This window comes from Mus caroli, unplaced genomic scaffold (genome assembly GCF_978045245.1).
Source record: "Mus caroli unplaced genomic scaffold, Mus_caroli_1 scaffold_2, whole genome shotgun sequence".
In the NCBI taxonomy this organism is placed as follows: domain Eukaryota; kingdom Metazoa; phylum Chordata; class Mammalia; order Rodentia; family Muridae; genus Mus; species Mus caroli.
The window spans coordinates 148,299,228-148,316,010 of record NW_028227257.1 but is presented as its reverse complement, the minus strand read 5'-3'; the positions used below and the strand labels follow the sequence as shown (position 1 = coordinate 148,316,010).

Sequence of the window (16,783 nt, the reverse complement as noted above, 5' to 3'; positions counted from 1 at the left end):
CTGAGACCACAGTGGGCAGATGCCTGCTCTCAAGCAGCCTGAGTTCTGTCTGGGGAGGGAAGGATACCAGGGTTCTAGGGGGAATTCTGACAAGCTGAAAGAAGTTGATGCCTTGCATCTGCGGCTAAAGAGGAAGGGGAAGGGATGTAGGGAAAGAGCCAGTCTGGGACCAAAAGTCAACACTTGGGACCTAGGCCCTGAGGGCAGGAAAACATCCTTCTAGGTAGAGTGAGTTTGGCAGGTTGTATAAATAGCCGCTGGCCTCTTAGCACAAGGGCTGTTTAGTTAGACAGGCAGGAGGTGAAGGGTCCCTGACTCCAGAGAGGAAATTACAGCCTGCTACAGCAGATAAGATACCCTTGGGAGCAGAGCCTAACAAAGGGTGACTGTGTAACAGAGGCAGGCTGCTGGGGGAAGCGGGGTAGGGGGTGGGTCAGAAAAGAGAGCTGTCCTGGGCTCTGCGCCAGGTAAGATGGTGGGCCACCAGGGCAGGAAGGCAAGAGAGACATTTATTTGTTCCTTGTCTCGTGTGGCTCATCAGATGCATGCCACAGATTCATATGAGGTTGCCTCAGTGAGACAGTGTCAGCTGGGACCAGTTACTCAGGGTCAGCAGCCAGAAGTACCCTCCCGAGGGTGGCAAAGCTGTGGCCCTCAATGACTGCAGCAACAGGCTGCTAGACGGGAGGTCAGAATGTGGTGGGACCAGGAACCCGGCAACCATTGTGATGCAGTTATTGAGGAGGTGACCGGAAACTTCCAGTGACATACTAGTGGTGTCTCAAGCCCCTGTGGGCACACTTCCACCTCCATGTAAAGGCTGCTGGGAAACTGGATCCTGTGTCTGCGTAGAATTTCTCCCACGAGCCTCTGCTCGCCCACAGGTGGGTGTTCTGCCTGTTCCACCCGTCCTGTCCCGTCCCTTTTCAGGTGCTGACCTATGGAGGATCCAGCTGTGAGCTGCAGTGTGGCTGGCCTAGGGTCATCTATCCCTCCCCCACTCTCACCACAGTGGGGTTTGCTTCCAAGCCCCGGGATTCTTTCTGTATTCAAAATATTTAATCTGTGTGTAGGCATGTACATAGGTGTGCAGGTGGTCAAGGAAGCCAGACGCGTCGGCTTCTCCCAGAGCTGGGGTTATGAACTGTTATGAGCCATGCAGTTGTGAGGGACTGGAACTAAACCCGGTTCCCTGGGAGCAGCAGTGTGTACTTTTAACTGCTGAGCCATCTTCCCCGCCCTCAAAAGATTTTTTAGTATTTTAAACTACTTTCCCTTTTTTTTTAAAAAAAAAAAAAAGATTTATTTATTTATTATATGTAAGTACACTGTAGCTGTCTTCAGACACTCCAGAAGAGGGCGCCAGATCTTGTTACAGATGGTTGTGAGCCACCATGTGGTTTGAACTCTGGACCTTCGGAAGAGCAGTCGGGTGCTCTTACCCACTGAGCCATCTCACCAGCCCCCACTACTTTCACTTTTATTTGCTCGTGTTTTAGAATTTTCTGGTTATAAAATGACTGAAACTGAGGGCTGGAGAGGTGGCTCAGTGGTTAGGGAGTGCTTGTTGCTCTTCAAGAGGACTCGGGTTCAATTCCCAGCACCCACCTCAGGGCATCTGATGCCCTCTTTGGCCTTTACAGATACTTGCACACACATGATACACACACATACACATAAATGAAAAATAAAAGCCAGCAGGGTAGCGCATGCCTTTAATCCCAGCATTTAGGAGACAGAGGCAGGTAGGTCTTTGTGAACATTGTGAGTTCCAGGACAGCCAGGGCTACATAGACACACCTTGGGGGGAGGTGAAGAGAAAAGAAAAAGACGTTCAGGTGAGGGGTGGGAGTGAGGGTGGCTGCTAGGGATATGATATGGATTGGTGGTTATAAGCACTTGTTCTTACAGAGGACCCAAGTTCGACTCCAAATACCCACACTGTAGCTCACAACTGGGGCTGCCACGTGGTGCTTAAGAGTCACCTGAGATTCCAGTTCCAGAGACTCCAAAGCCTTCTCGTGACTTCTGTGGGCACTACACTACACATACATACATGCAGGCAAAATACACATGAAGTAAATAAATCTAATTACACAAAAAAACTTTTTTTTTTTAAAGATTTATTTATTTATTATACTAAGTACACTGTAGCTGTCTTCAGACACTCCAGAAGAGGGCGCCAGATCTCGTTACGGATGGTTGTGAGCCACCATGTGGTTGCTGGGATTTGAACTCTGGACCTTCGGAAGAGCAGTCGGGTGCTCTTACCCACTGAGCCATCTCACCAGCCCACAAAAAAACTTTTTAACTAAAGCACAGAGCCGGTGAGATGACCCAGTCGGTACTGGTTGCTTCCTGCCAAGGCTGACCGCCTAAATTAGATCCCTGGACTTCACACAGTGGACGAAGAGGACCGGCCCTTGCAAGTTGTCCTTTCACCTCCACAAGTGTGCAATAGCACACGTGAGCCCACACATTCATGTGCCCCCCCCCACAATGAATGTGAAAGAGAAAAAAAAAAAAACAAATAGAAAGCCCAGTTGATATAGAGCTTACTTAGCAGGAAGAAGTTTCTGGCTCCATCCTTAGCACCAAGGAAACTGGGCATGGTGGAGTGTCCCTGTAATCCCAGCAACCCAGCAGACAGAAGGATCCGAAGAGATGTGTGAGATTAGGTCTCAAAGGGAAAAGGGGAGAGGAAGAGGAAGGAGAAGGGGCAGGAAGGGGGAAACCCAGGTCTGCCCAGCTCCACGGGGGACATGGCAGGAGAGGCACCCTGAGCCAAGGCACGTCCATGTTAGGGTGGGTCTTCTTTATCTTTTTATTTTTTTAGATTTTTGTGTATATGAGTGTTTTGCTGGCATGGATATCTGTGTGCCATGTGTGTGCCTGGTACTGCCGGAAATCAGCTCCCCTGGAAATGGAGTTACAGTTGTGAGCTACCATGTGGGTGCTGGGAATCAAACTAGAGTCCTCTTTAAGATCAAGTCAGATTTTTCAGATAGAGCGTCTCTGTGTAGCCCTGGCTGTCCTGAAACCCTCTATATACACCAGGTTGATCTGAAATTGATACCCCCTGGGATGACCTTGAATTTCTTTCTTTCTTTTTTTTTTTTTTTAAGATTTCTATATTATATGTAAGTACACTGTAGCTGTCTTTAGACTACCCAGAAGAGGGCATCAGATCTCATTACAGATGGTTGTGAGCCACCATGTGGTTTCTGGGATTTGAACTCGGTACCTTCAGAAGAGCAGTCAGTGCTCTTAACCTCTGAGCCATCTCTCCAGCCCCAGCTCACCCTTCCTTTGACCTCATCCTTCCCTCTTGGCTTTGTTACTGTTTCTTCTCCTTGAGCTGAGAGCTTGCCTCAGTTCTAATCCTCCAGCCTTTTTCTTTTTCCAACCGCTGAGCCATCTCTCCAACCCCAGACCTTGAATTTCGGATCCCCTTCTCTATCCCTCTAGTACCAGGATCATAGTTTCAAGCTGCCTTATCCAGTACACATGGCGTGAGCCCAGGGCTTCCTACACTGGGCACCACTCTCACCAAGTTCCATCACCCCTATCCAGCCTGCATTCAGAATAATTTTTATTCAGGTGAGATTGGACCTGGGCAGGTGTTCATCATGTCTCTCACAGGTGCCTGCTACCCCAGCAAGTGAGGTTTCCCCTCTCACCCAGAGCTGCTCTGAGTGAGTAGCAGCTCCCAGGCACCCTTCTGTGCTATGGCCCCAGTCAGTCCCCGCCACTGGGCTTAAGAACCTTTCTGTGTAAATCCTGTTCCTGAATGGGTTTCTGATGTAGGAGCTGATAAATTTGGATAACATCAATCTGCTTTCCCCGAAAGTTGTGCAATGCACACATCAGCCTAAGTATTGGGAGCAGCCTTTCAGGCCAGCACAGGACAGATGGCCCAGTGAGTGCATCTGCCCCCACAGTGGCAGGACCTTGGTATGCAGGCTGCTACTGGTGTTCAGGCACCACCCAAACTGGTTGTCTGTGGCTCCCAAGCATTTACAAAAGTTTCCAGTTTCACCCTATTTTGCTGTTTGGAGCCATGCTTTGGAGGCCTTATGTGAGCGGATTGGTCAGATACACACATTCTGAACCTTGCCAGTCCCTCTGTCCTGCTATGCTTTGAGCACCTGGCACCCTATACCACTTCTCCTGTAGAGAGCTCCCTAATTAGACAACATGGTTTTCCACATGGGGAGTCTCAGGTGGCCTCTGGGTCCTGCTCTGTGCTTAGGGGTTCCCCGTGCACAGCTGGAGTCTGTTGTTGACATCATCGTGCTCCACCGGGTACTCACAAATGAGAGTCCTCATACTTAGCAAACCCTGATCTGGATACACAAAGCTTTCTGAGTGTTCTTTCTCCATGTTCAACCATGGGGCACTGCCCAGCATCTTCCTGAGTTCAAGGCTGGCTTATCATCTACCTAGCCACCAGATAGTCAGAATCCAGAAGGAGCTCAAAGAGTCATTTCCAACAGTGGAGATATCTCAGGGTAGGGGTCTCAGAGCCTGAGGATGGTGACCCTGGAACAGCAAAGTTTACACCCTGGTCCCCCTCCCTCCTTACTTCCCTGGTCTGGTCTCCTTGATTAAATGCCGAGATTAAACATACACAACTTGTCTGAGCATCAGCTGACCCAGCTAAAGAACACTTGTCTGTGGGAGTCGTGCGGGCATAGAGTGGTGGCAGACACACTGTGTGCAGGTTTAGTTCCAGGGAGTGCCTGGTGGGGACGCTCACTCCTAACTAAGCTTTCCATGAGAGTTCCTGCTTCCTTCTCTCTCCTCCTCCTTCCCCCAGCTCCCTCCCTCCTCCCTTCTCTCTGCCATCTCGCCAGAGTGCTGGCTCCCAGCATGCCATGCGTGCGCGCTGACAGCCTTATAAATAGTCGCCTTTGCAGGCGGCTGAGAGGACAGGCAGGGCACGCACTGGCCCCAGCGCCCACCACACCCTCCCCCAGGTCAGTGTGTGTCTGCTCCATTGTCTGCCCGCCTGGAAGCCTCTAAGAGGTGTGGGGAGATATCACCTGTGGGAAGGTGGGGTTGCTGGTATCAGGCTACCCTTGGGTTCTGTGTGTCTTGAATGTTTGTATCCATGGTTATGAGCTGTGTGTGTTTGCATGTGTATCCTATCAGCTATCAGCTCTGGGTGCATGTACCCTGTGGTAATGTGTGTGCATGTGTGCTCAAGTGTGTGTGTGTGTCCTGGTACTCTCAGCTTCCCAGACCCTCTTTGTCCCAGCTGGTATTCCTGGGGCTTCAGTTCCACCCATGCCCTTGGCAATTCTGTGCTGAGGCCCTAAGGGACGAGGGAAGGACAGAGGCCTATCTCCTTTTCCCAGAGGACCTGGATAGGGTCAGCCTGTGTGTTCACATGAACTGTAATGTCACCAAGTATTGTGAGGATCTGGGGCTCCTGGATGTTGGAGCCCTGCCAGCACCTCCTGTCGAATCAGGGGCTCCACAGGAACCCTCCTGCCTGACTCACAAGTCCACTCAGCTTACCCAGGATGCTTCAGCAGCAGCAAGGCTGGCCAGAGAGGGGACATCAGCTGCCCAAGGTCACACAGCTGAGTGATAGGGCTTGACTTGAACCCTGTCTGATAGCTAGCCTCTGTGAGGGCTTTTGCTGAGCAAGCACCTGGGACAAGCAGGCATAGAGATTGGGGAAGTGTGTCCCCTGGGGCCTCTGCTCCTTGAGCCACCTAGAAGACAGTCATATTAGGAGCACCGGGGCCCTGACCCAGGGAACCTTATAAGGCCTGGCTGCTTAGTCCTGTAACCTTACTCTTGTCTGGGACCCCTGGCTTTCCAGAGGCCTCCTCACGACCCAAGTTATTTTAGACCAAAGAAGCGGCAGGTGTCTGTGGGACAGAGGGACTTAGGTTACCAGGAGGGGTGGGGCATGTAGAGGGGAGTGATCTCCTAGGACATTCCTGGTGGCTGTCCAGAGCCTGGGACACTCCTCCTCCCCTGGGCAGCTGCCGAAGGACTTGGCAGCCCCATGCCTCCTCCTGCACACTCTGTAGGCCTAGAGGCTGCAGCTCAGGCCACGGGTCTGTGCAAAGATGCTCAAGGTTCTTGTGTGTTTGGGGGTGCCAGGCCTGAGCTTGACCCCAGCCAGAGTCTGGAGCTAGTCTGTGTCCCTCCCCCAAGCCCAATTCCCTTCCCAGATGGCAGGCAGGGTGGAATGAGAGTCCCAGGCCAGTGCTATCCTCTGCCAGGCCCAATCAGGGACAGGAACAAGACCCATGATGCTAATGAGTGTCCTGACACCTTAGGCTGGGTACCCTGCAACTTGAAGTTCAGAGACAGCACCTGTCAATGTGGGATCATAGGGTGCAATCTAGGAAGGCATCCTGAAGGAGGTGACATTTGAGCTGGGGACTCCAGTAGCATTTGGAGGAAGACACCCCCCCAAGCATTTGGTGTGTGATGCTGCAAAGGCCTGGTGGGAAGGAGGCATTAAAGTGGATGAGAAAGGAGGGGACAGATTGTCCAGACCTGGCCAGGTTGGTTGAGGGGTTCAGGTTTAGTTTAGGGAGCCAAGAGGACCACACATAGAAGCCTATGAGCAGGAGGATCGCACGATTGTTGCTTGCCAGGGAAAATACTATTGCCCTGTCTGCCCTGTGCATGTGTGCGTGTGCGTGTGTGTGCGTGTGCGTGTGTGTGCGTGTGTGATTTAGAGGCTCTGTGGAGGTGGGCTAAGGTCTCGGTTGGAGAGAAGACGGTTGGGATACAAGTGTGCAGGGCAGAGGTGGGTTGGGTTGTGGGGAGCATGCATGCCGATATAGGACTGACTGCACAGTGTGGGTGGGGAGGTCCCTTGGGCCTGAACCCAGGGTGAGAGGACAGAAGCATGTACCTGGGACACAGACCAGAGCGGCATGGGTGGTCTTGGGATGGCGGGACAGGTAGGGGGTGAGGACATAGTTTTGAAGAGGCTGGAGGGTGGGTGGCTATGAAGAAAGAATGGGCAAGCTGGGGGCCGTGAGTGAAGTAAATTCCCCCCGAGGGGGGTGTGTGAGTGGTAGGGCCCCGTGTGAGGTGGCCTTGGGCCTGCTTCAGGCAGGAGTCAGGGACCCAGCTTACATTAAGAATTGGAAAGGGACTACAGGGCTAGAGAGGCAGCTACGAGCACTGCTGCTTCTCCCAAGGGCCTGTGTTCTGTTCCTAAGATCCACAAGGCGGCCGCAGCAACCACCTGTTAACTCCAGTCCCATGGGACTCCACACCCATTTCTGGCCTCTTTGTCAGTCAGGTGGTACACTTACATGCAGGCACACCATCATACGCGTAAAATTAAAAACAACAAAGAGAAACCACACAGGGCCAGTACCTGCACACCTGCAGGCCCAGGTAGTGAGGCTGAGGCTGTAGGATGGCCGTTAATCTGATGCCAGCCTGGGCTATGGAGAAGGAGCCCTGTCTCAAACAGGACAAAATAAACCTTTTAGGACTGAGCACCGGGAGTGTCTCTGCCACCTGTCCTGTCCCCAGGCAAGAAGGAGACACCTGCCTGCCTGCATCCTGCCCCCTGGGGAGTGTTGTCAGAGTGAGGCAGACACTCCCCTCACACACTAGGGACACACCTGAGAGATCCCCTAGAGTTGTTCACGTCCTCTTTGACCTCTACCCAGGTGTCTGCAGCAGACCAAAGCACACACTAGAGGGGTGACAGAGGCAGTAAGTAGAAGCCAGCAGGAAGGTGACTTTCCCAAGGTCATTCTGCCTCCTGGGTATCTCTCTATGCTCTTAGCCTCTCAGTTTGGAAATTGCAAGCCGGAGCCTGACACTTATTGCTGTGGGTGGGGCTTGGTGGAGCTGAGTCAGGGTGGGAGGAGAACCCCTCACCCCTGCCTGGGCCTTGTCTTGCAGAGTGCTGACCTAGCTCCCAGATCTCAGCAGGATGGAAGGTATGTGGTCCCCTCCTGGCCTTAGGGTCCTGGGTGTTAAGGAATGGGCTCACAGAGATTGAGAGGGTTGCAGGAGGCCCCAGGCTTCCTCCCCCTTCCTGTTAGGATGTGCTCGGATCCTAATCTTAGAAGCAACAAGGCTTGCCTAAGGTTTCTGGAACCCCAGAGCTCACCTATGCTGGTATTTATAGCCAAGCCTCCCCTTTTCTGGGGAAGGAGGATACTGGGGAGGGGCTATGCCGGACAGCTATTCCAGCTAACTGCCGAGGAGTGTGGAATGGGGTGGGGGTGGAGGGTTGATTGGAGCAGTGGGCAGGCTCATGTCTGGCCCTTGCTGGGACTCAGTGTCCCTGTCAGCTAGTGGGGTGGACCCTAAAGTCTTGTCTTCCTGGCTTCTATGCTCTATGGGATGTGGGCAGAGTGCCTGGAATGGGTGGGCCCTGGCTTCTGGCATCGCCATGCCCTGGCACTGGGCCTCTGCCTGGGTGGCTCTTTAAAGAGCCTGACAGACTCTGCTACCGCCTCAACTTGGTGGTCAAGGATCCACCCCTTAGCTGCCACACTCAGCCTTAGGCACTTCCCTGGCAGGGCCTCAGGGCCTTAGACCCTCAGGGCCTTCAAGCCCACCTCCTCCTGGAAAGGCTGCATCCCAATGGGGTCCCTGCCCAGCACCCTAAGGGGAGGGAGCTCAGGAGAAAGCCCGGGATAATAGTTTGGGCTCCGATGTTCCCTTGGCTAAGTCCCTCCTTCCCTCCCTAGGCCTCGGTTTCCCTCTCCCTTTTTCATAGGCTCAGGTATGGGGCCTAGGGCCTCACTCCCCCTAGCTAGGTCTGCACTGTCACATAGCTTCTCCACAGCAGGCCACCAGGGCTGTGGGTCCTAAAGGAGGCAGTTTGGGAAGTTTGCTTAACTCCCTGTCTGAGTAAGAGTTCCATTTGCCCACAGCAGCCCTCCTCCCTGGCAACCGTCTCTATGGCAACACGTTGTGGTTGCCAGCGCCACATTCGTACTGCTGGGTCAGAGCAGCCATGGCAGGGCCAAAGCCAGAGAGAGGGGAGGTGACAGCGGGAACAGGATAGGATCATGGGCTGCTGTGTGTCTAGTGAACCCCAAGAAGAGGGAGGCAGAAAGACTGGAGGTGACCGACACCTGGGGTCTCTTCTGGCCCTCCCCCACTCAAGGCGCCCATCTCTGTCCCTTAACCTCTGAATCCTTGGCTGAGTTCTTAGCCTCTGGGCTTTGTCTGGGCCTGTCCAGAACACCCACTGTCTGTCCCAGCTCACTCAGCCCAAGTCTGGGTCACACGTGGGCTCTGCCTGCTTGTCTAGCCAGTGACTGATTCGTGCTTCCCGTTTGTTCTCCCCACAGAGAAGCTGAAGAAGGCCAAGATCATCTTTGTGGTGGGTGAGTTGTAGGCGGCGGGCAGGCGGAGGGTAAGCAGGGTCTGAGGGTCTGAGCAGGCACTGCAGGATTTGGGGGGATTTGTTTTGTTTTGTTGTTGTTGGTTTTTGTGTGTGTGTGTGTGTGTGTGTGTGTGTGTGTGTGTTTTGAGACAGGGTCTTTCTACATAGTTCTGGCTGTCCTGAAACTCACTGTGTAGACCAGGCTGGCCTCAAACTCACAGAGCTCTGCCTCCCGAGTGCAGGGATGAAAAGCTTGCTTGTGAGGTTTCTTCTCTCATTGAGGACCGTGGTGGTGTCTGCCTGGGGCTGTGTTGTTTTGCAGGGTGGGGTGAGGTTTCTGAATGCATGGATGCTTACAGGCGGACCTGGCTCAGGAAAGGGCACCCAGTGCGAGAAGATTGTACAGAAATATGGCTACACCCACCTGTCTACTGGGGACCTGCTTCGGGCAGAAGTCAGCTCTGGATCGGAGAGGGGCAAGAAGCTGTCAGCTATCATGGAAAAGGGAGAGCTAGTACCACTGGTGAGTGAGTGGGCCTGCCGGGGATTAGTGAAGGGTCTGAGCCTGAGTCCCAGGGGTCATCTATTCTCCACCCCATAGTGTCCTGGACTTTCTGTCTCTACCACACTCTTTATGGCTGGCCCTAACTCCCCAGCCTTGAGCTCAGACCCCCTAGATTAATACTAGAGTGGCCCCTTCAGTTACTTGATTTTTCATTTGTTGGGAGGGGTATGCATGTTCTATGGGATCAACATGGCCGTCAGAGGGCAATGTGAAGGGTGGTTCTCTCCTTCTACTGTGTGTGTCCTGGCAGTGGAACTCTGGTTACAAGGCTTGAAGGCAAATGCCACCTCTGAGCCATTCTGCTGACCTGTTTGTCCCCTTCTTTACCGTACTTTACCCCTTCATTTTATGCCATGCTTAGAGTCACCAGACCATTGTACCTCAGTCTGTCCCCTCCCTGTCCCCTGCCCTGGTGAGAATAGGGACAGCAGAGGCCTGTAGAAGCTTTGTGTCCAGGCCCAGGACATTTCCGGGCTGGGAAGGGGTTCGATGAAGCCCAAGCCTGGAGACAGGGGCTTGCTGGGACTTCACACGCTCCCGGAAAGAGGGCAAGCTTGGGTGGACCAGCACAGGTAGTGCTCCCGAGGGGCTCCCGGGGAGAGAAGGCTCAAGGGTCTCCTGTGCCGGACAACAGGACACGGTGCTGGACATGCTCCGAGATGCTATGTTAGCCAAAGTGGACTCTTCCAATGGCTTCCTGATCGATGGCTACCCAAGGGAGGTGAAACAGGGAGAAGAGTTTGAACAGAAGGTAAGACCCTTGACTGGTCATCGGCCGAGAGGGAGGGGCGATGGAGGCAGAGTCTACAGTGTGCAGGTGGGAAGGCTGCACAAGGACCTACTGTAACCACCCCAAAGAAAGGTGGGAGGAGGAGGATTTGAGAGACTTTATCCTGTGGGGCTTGTCACCCCACATGTGCACAAGCAGACATTTGCGCACATGATCCACACCTACACAAGCAATAGGCAATGTAGGATGCACACATGCACATGTGCACATGTGTGTGCACTTGGATGAAGCTCACACTACACAGGTGCTGAGGAGAAAGGGGTAGTAGGTGTTGAGGAGGGGCGGGTGAAGGGCTGACTGGCACCCTGGTGGGCTGGGGCAGAGTACCTCCAGCCTCACTCCTGCCCACCTCTGTGCAGCTCAGTCAGAATAGGAGAGATGGCATGTCACAACCTCTAAGTGAATGAAAGACCTCAAGAAAATGTTTGTCTTGCTCTGAGCCTCAGCATGCCAATCATTGAAATGGGAGTTGGTCTAGCTTCCTTTAGACGCAACCCTGAGGCACATCTTGGTTTTCCCCATTTCCTCAGCTGCATGAAGTCATTTGCCACCCTCAGGGCCACATCTAGCCATCCAAAGTGCCTCCCGTCCTGTGCTCTTAGGGGGTTTCCCTGGCTACACTCAGGGCTTGGAGGCAGCCTCTGGGAGCCCGAGTAGCTGAAGTTCTCAGATCTTGACACTAGGGGGAGCCAGAACTGCACTGACAGAGAAGGGAGGGGCTGGCCTGGAAGTGACTTATCCTACTGCTGACTCAAATCCCCAGAGCTTCCTTGGGGTGGGCAGTCTTCAGGGCTCACTCTTCTAGTTAGATGCCCATTTCCATACTGAGCTCCAGCCAGGGATGCATTGCTCAGAGACAAGCCTCACTACCTCCACCCAAAGTGTGGATCCAGAGTCTGTTGCGTTTGGCCCTGGGGACTCAGAGGACCTTGGCAGCTGATGGCCGATGGACAGGTGGCAGCAGCCTTGGTCTGGCCTTTGCCACTCTAAACTGGTAAACCATCTACAGTCAGCAGATACTGTCACACTGAATCTGCAACCACCCAGGAGACAGACACCAGACTCAGAGGGCCCAGTAGCCTGCCCTAGGTTACACGGTTGGACCGAGGCAGGAGAGGAGCTGTGAGTGACAAGCTGATGTGATGTTAGCTGCGTAGAGGCTGGGGCTGACTCACGTGGGGACTAAAGATCAGAGGTCCCAAGGCTGTTAGACCTCCTGGCCCAGGCCCAAAGCGAGGAAGACCCAGAATCCTCCTGCCTGCCTTCACAAGCCCAGCCTAGACCAGGCCAGGCTTAGGGATCTATCGATGACCCCTACTCTGAGGGGTTGTGTAGCCAGAAAAGGGAAAGGAAGCCATTGCCTGCTTCAGTGCAAGGCCCAGCCTGGGCAGGGCCAGTGTGCAGGGCCCTGGTGGCCAAACCAAGGTCTGGAACACTCAGGCCCTAGTCCTTTATACCTCTCCAAGCCATCTTTGGGATGAGTGGCTTAGGACAGTGACAGTCATTTAGACAGACCTTGTCCCTCTGATTCCTTTCAATCAAGTCTTATTCAGCCCTTAGCTCCCATCCTGGCTGAGGGAAGGGGAGGTTGCTAAGTAAATACCTAGAGGCTGTCAAGGGGAGACTAAGGGACCAGGAATAGTGGAGGTCACATCTGAAAGACCATCTGGAAGGAGTGAGGGTCTAGCTGAGGCTCCCACAGTCTCAGTTATGGGAAAGGGTAAAGGGACCTGGGCTGGGCTGGCGTGGGATGGAGACAGACACAAGCATAGGTCAATATGGCAGAAGGAAGGAAGGAGGGGTGTGGGTGGGGATCAGGAGAGCAGCTGCGGGTGGGGGTGCCAAGGGCACAACACATAGGTGTTCTAGATCTGGTAAGGATTTTTGGGCTTTCTCTTGAAAGTTCTAGGAGCCCATGGAAGAGGTTTGACCTGAGTGACAGAGGAGTTACTCTAGGAAGGCGCGTTCTGGGTGGGTCTCATGTAGGGCTTGGGAGATGGAGGCAGGGATGATGGAGTCCCAATGATCCGATTTCCATCCTACACAGATTGGACAGCCCACACTGCTGCTGTATGTGGACGCAGGTGCCGAGACCATGACCCAACGACTCCTGAAGCGAGGGGAGACCAGTGGCCGCGTGGATGACAACGAGGAGACCATCAAAAAGCGGCTGGAGACTTATTACAACGCCACAGAACCTGTCATCTCCTTCTATGACAAGCGTGGCATTGTGCGCAAGGTGGGGAGCACCTCTCTTTTCTAGCTGCAGCTCACGGTGGGATCTTAGGCCATCCCTCTCCCTCTGCCTCAGTTTCTCCCTCAGTTCACTGAGTGGGGCTGTGTGGATCCTGCCATGGCGTGCGCCTCTGTCCTCATCGTCCCTCTCCCCACAGGTCAATGCCGAAGGCACGGTGGACACTGTCTTCTCTGAGGTCTGCACCTATCTCGACTCCCTGAAGTAACTGGATCCCTTGGCCAGCTCCCAGCCCGCCCCACCCTTGCCCCCTGACCCCAGGCAGCCTGGCTCAAGCCCAGCACCTCCACCCTGCCGGGCTGTGCACAGACACAGGAAGCCATGTTATCCTGTCCCATGGACACTAAAGAAATTGCCAAGGAGGGTTAGGATTGCTCCTTTCCTTTGCTTCCAGTTGAGGTGATTCATGCTGCCACCGCCGGAGGCCCCAGCGCGGCTGGCCCATTCTTCCCTGTGCCTCAGCCCAGCTGTCTTGTCTCCCTCTGGCTCTGCTGGGATCCTAGGCCCTTCCTTAGCCAGGCTGTGTCAAGCCTAGGGGTTCCTGGGTTGGCAGGCTGCTCTGGGGAGGGGTCTGGCGTTCACCCTGTTTCTCATAGCCTTGTTGTGTGGCTTTGGCCCTAAGCCATTGTTTCTCTGGAGTGAGTTTTCTTTTTTTCTTTTCTTCCTTTTTCTTTCTTTCTTTCTTTCTTTCTTTCTTTCTTTCTTTCTTTCCTTCTTTCTTTCTTTCTCTCTCTCTTTTTTTAAGACAGCATCTCGTGTGACTTAAGCTGGCCTCAACCCTGTTATGTAACTAAGGACAACCTTAATCCTCCTGCCTCCACTTGTCTTCCTGTGTGCTGAGATTACAGGTGTGTGTGTGGACCTCCACCACTCCTGGTTTTGGGGGCACTGGGGATCAAGCCCAAGGCCCTGTATACGAGGCCAGCATGCTACAGAGTGAGCTGCATCCCGGGCTGGGCAGGTTTTCTGTGCCTGACTGGGGTCTGGCATGGGCAAAGGGCAAAGGGCCATGGCTCACCAGCTGGGGCCACTGGGTGCCAAGGAACTGTGCAATGGGCATACAGCTAGGTGGGAAACTGGGCTCCTGAAGAAGGCTCCCCTGGTATAGCCCTGCCAGGCCTTGCCATCCTTTGGCTGGTTTTAAAGCTTGTTCTGTCACGCTATGTCCCAACCCTTATCCTCAGCGTTAAGACAAGAACTTGCAGATTAAGGAGTGTGAGCTGCCATAGACAAGGATGTGGGATCAAGGACCAGGCCTGGGACCCGGAGAGGACACCCAGGGATGCCAAGAAGAGCTGGCATCTCTCTTCTGCTCTTTATTCTTTGGTCTCATTATGCAGGAAGCCTCTGTTGGTACTCACTTGTCCTGGGGCCCCGTCTCCATCCCTAGTGACTTCCCCTGTAAGCCCAGATAGCCTGTAAGCCAGCAGCCATGCCTGTCCCAGGGACACCTGCCCCTGGGGGTGACGGTGCTCACTCCTTTCTGTTTACTACCAGTGGGGCCACCTTTCCTTCTGCATTGCCTATTTAAGCTGTCCTTTAAAATAAATAAATGTATTTCAGTTATAAGAGGTGAGTGTATTGAAACACAGGGAGGTTCAGAGGAAGAGGGCAGACATCACCAGGCACAGCCTTCTGCCTGGTCAGGTTTGCCTCTGTCCCCCACGGTGACTTCAGGAAAGCAAAAGGCTCTGGAGCCCTGCACCAGTCTGTGACAGCTCCGCTCCAATGCTGTGTGCATGTGCATATACACACAGACACGCATGAGCGCACATGTGCATATACACACAGACACGCATGAGCGTACATGTACATATACACACAGACACGCATGAGCGCACATGTGCATATACACACAGACACGCATGAGCGCACATGTGCATATACACACAGACACGCATGAGCGCACATGTGCATATACACACAGACACGCATGAGCGCACATGTGCATATACACACAGACACGCATGAGCGCACATGTGCATATACACACAGACACGCATGAGCGCACATGTGCATATACACACAGACACGCATGAGCGCACATGTGCATATACACGCATGCACATGCACACTCCAGCCCCCTGAACATGGATCTCTTAAGGCCGGCATAGGAGCAGACAGAGGATACACAGGAGAGGGGAAAGCTGGAGAAAAAGGCCTGAAAAATCCCCATTATCTTAATGTGTTAATTACAGCTCAATTTATTCAAGTGGGTCCCAGTTTATGAAGACCTGGCTGATCAAACCAGAAAATTCTCCAGAATCAGATCACAGAGTCCATTAGTATCTGAGGGGACCTCATTCTGGGATCCCCAAACGTACCCAGAGCTCAGTAAACCTAAATCCTGTACAGAATGCTGCAGGAGAAAACTGCAGGCACTCGCCTGTGGGCCTGCATAGGGATGTAGAGATAGGAGGACCAGCAGTTCAAAGTTACCCTCAATGAGAGAGAGAGAGAGAGATTAATTTCTGGCCTGGTAACTTATATCTCTACAGTAAGGCAGGAGGATCTTACAGGTCGGTGGGGGCCAGCCTGGGTCATAATGTAAGAACTGATGTAAAAGAAAAGAAAAAAGGAAGGCCAGCTGGCCTCCCTTTTATATGTCCAGCTCTAGGCCAGCCAAAGTAACCCCAGCACTTTGGATGCAGAAATGGGAGAGGATCGTGGAAAATTCAAACCAGCCAGGTAAACCTAGATCTCTAAGCAGCTAGACAACAGAGCGAAAGTCACTCTCAAACTCCACTCCCTGTTAAAAAAAGAAAGAAAAAGGGCTGGTGAGATAGCTCAGTGGTTAAGAGCGCCGACTGCTCTTCCGAAGGTCCCGAGTTCAAATCCCAGCAACCACATGGTGGCTCACAACCATCTGTAACGAAATCTGATGCCCTTTTCTGGAGTGTCAGAAGACAACTACAGTGTACTTACATATAATAAATAAATAAATCTTTAAAAAAAAAAAAAGAAAGAAAAAAAGAAACAAGAACAAACAAAACAACAAACCTAGCTAGAACCTGCACACACCTTCCAGTATATTCTACATGGCCTCTCGATGACAGGTAATCCATAAGACAGTATAGATAGTATACGTGCCATTACACTGTAAGGAGCAGAAAGTCATCTCCATATAAATATCAGGGCGGGGGAAATGCTTTTTTTGTTTGTTTTGAGACAAAGTCTTGTGTTATGTAGCCCTGGCCTGCCTGGAACTTGCTATGTAGAACATACTGGCCTCGAACTCATAAGAGATCCTCCCGTGTTTGCCTCTGGAATCCTGGAATTAAAGATCGGTGCCACCACCCCCTGCCAAAAAGCCACTCATTTGAGATGAGGCTTGCTGTGTTGTCAAGGCTGGTCTTGAGCTTCTAGCTCCAACTTCCTCTTCCTCCCAAGCTCTGAAATTCCAGGCAGGTGCCAACACACACACACACACACACCTACAGGATTTGAGCCACCAAAGACACTTCAATCCTAAAGGATGACTTGAAGTGACTTGGAGGAATGAGGACATTTTCCAGAATGCTCATGGCCATTGTGACCATAGCAGGATCCTCATTGTTACCCCACCAGTACACCGTCCTTGTGTGGTTTCCCTTTTCTTCCCAAATTTCCTCAAGGCTGGTTCGCTGAAGCCAGGGGTGATGCAGGACCACATTCTGCATTTGACCTTGCGGGACCTCACGCTCACACTCTGCAGGCACGCTGCCCCTGAGTTCCGGCTGGCTGGGGCCCGACCTCTCCGCATTGAGGACTGCTCTGCCTCTCATCTTACTTGGTCCTATAATAGGACAACTATGCTGATGAAGTTCCTCCTTCCAAGTTGTCCTCTGGCTTCTC

General features: G+C 52.9%; 1 protein-coding gene across 5 annotated transcripts; it reads left to right on the top strand.

Moving 5' to 3' along the window:
- Positions 1-777: 777 nt before the first annotated feature.
- On the top strand, positions 778-14,518 carry Ak1 (adenylate kinase 1). 5 transcript variants are annotated; one of them, XM_021155874.3, is made up of 7 exons: positions 778-884; positions 7,900-7,937; positions 9,306-9,341; positions 9,700-9,863; positions 10,540-10,656; positions 12,743-12,934; positions 13,089-14,518. In XM_021155874.3, the coding sequence occupies exons 2-7, from the start codon at positions 7,931-7,933 to the stop codon at positions 13,155-13,157; spliced, it is 585 nt and encodes a 194-aa protein (XP_021011533.1). In that variant the 5' UTR covers positions 778-884; positions 7,900-7,930; the 3' UTR covers positions 13,158-14,518. The 5 variants fall into 5 exon arrangements, with proteins under 5 accessions (XP_021011533.1, XP_021011534.1, XP_085691149.1 ...); XM_021155875.3 differs by lacking the exon at positions 778-884 and adding an exon at positions 4,849-4,979; XM_085835023.1 differs by lacking the exon at positions 778-884 and adding an exon at positions 7,656-7,707.
- Positions 14,519-16,783: the final 2,265 nt, after the last annotated feature.